This window comes from Mastomys coucha, unplaced genomic scaffold (assembly GCF_008632895.1).
Source record: "Mastomys coucha isolate ucsf_1 unplaced genomic scaffold, UCSF_Mcou_1 pScaffold22, whole genome shotgun sequence".
NCBI classification, from domain to species: Eukaryota; Metazoa; Chordata; class Mammalia; order Rodentia; family Muridae; genus Mastomys; species Mastomys coucha.
The window spans coordinates 128,074,489-128,074,817 of NW_022196905.1; the positions used below are offsets into that span (position 1 = coordinate 128,074,489).

The following is a 329-nucleotide window of genomic DNA, read 5'->3' on the forward strand; positions in this document are numbered from 1 at the left end:
TACATAAGTACACACTTCTACAGGCAGACTTCTAACTGGCCTTGAGCACCATGATGTCATGGATAACCTGGAATCATGGGTCTTCACGGTCTGCGGTTCACAACTGTAAAACTGTGAGTGTGTGCAGGTGTGTGCTGTGACTGTAAGCAGGTACAGCAGGAGCCACCGGGACTTGGGGCAACCATGTAATGTGTACCCCCACTACAGTCCCCTCACCTTGTATCACAGGGCCTTCAGACTCATTCTGATCAACCAGCTCTGCAATGAAAAGGGACAGTTTAGATGGCTTACTGATGCACAAGACATCGATCCTAGCACTTGGGAGGCAG

At 49.8% G+C, this 329-nt stretch overlaps 1 protein-coding gene across 1 annotated transcript in view; it reads right to left on the bottom strand.

Moving 5' to 3' along the window:
* Positions 1 to 82: 82 nt before the first annotated feature.
* Gtf2i (general transcription factor IIi) overlaps positions 83 to 329 on the bottom strand; it is a 61,336-nt gene continuing 61,089 nt past the window's right edge. Inside the window, exon 21 of the mRNA XM_031391159.1 lies at positions 83 to 258. Within this exon, the coding sequence (XP_031247019.1) occupies positions 98 to 258 (161 nt within the window). The 3' untranslated portion in view covers positions 83 to 97. The remainder of the gene's footprint in view (positions 259 to 329) is intronic.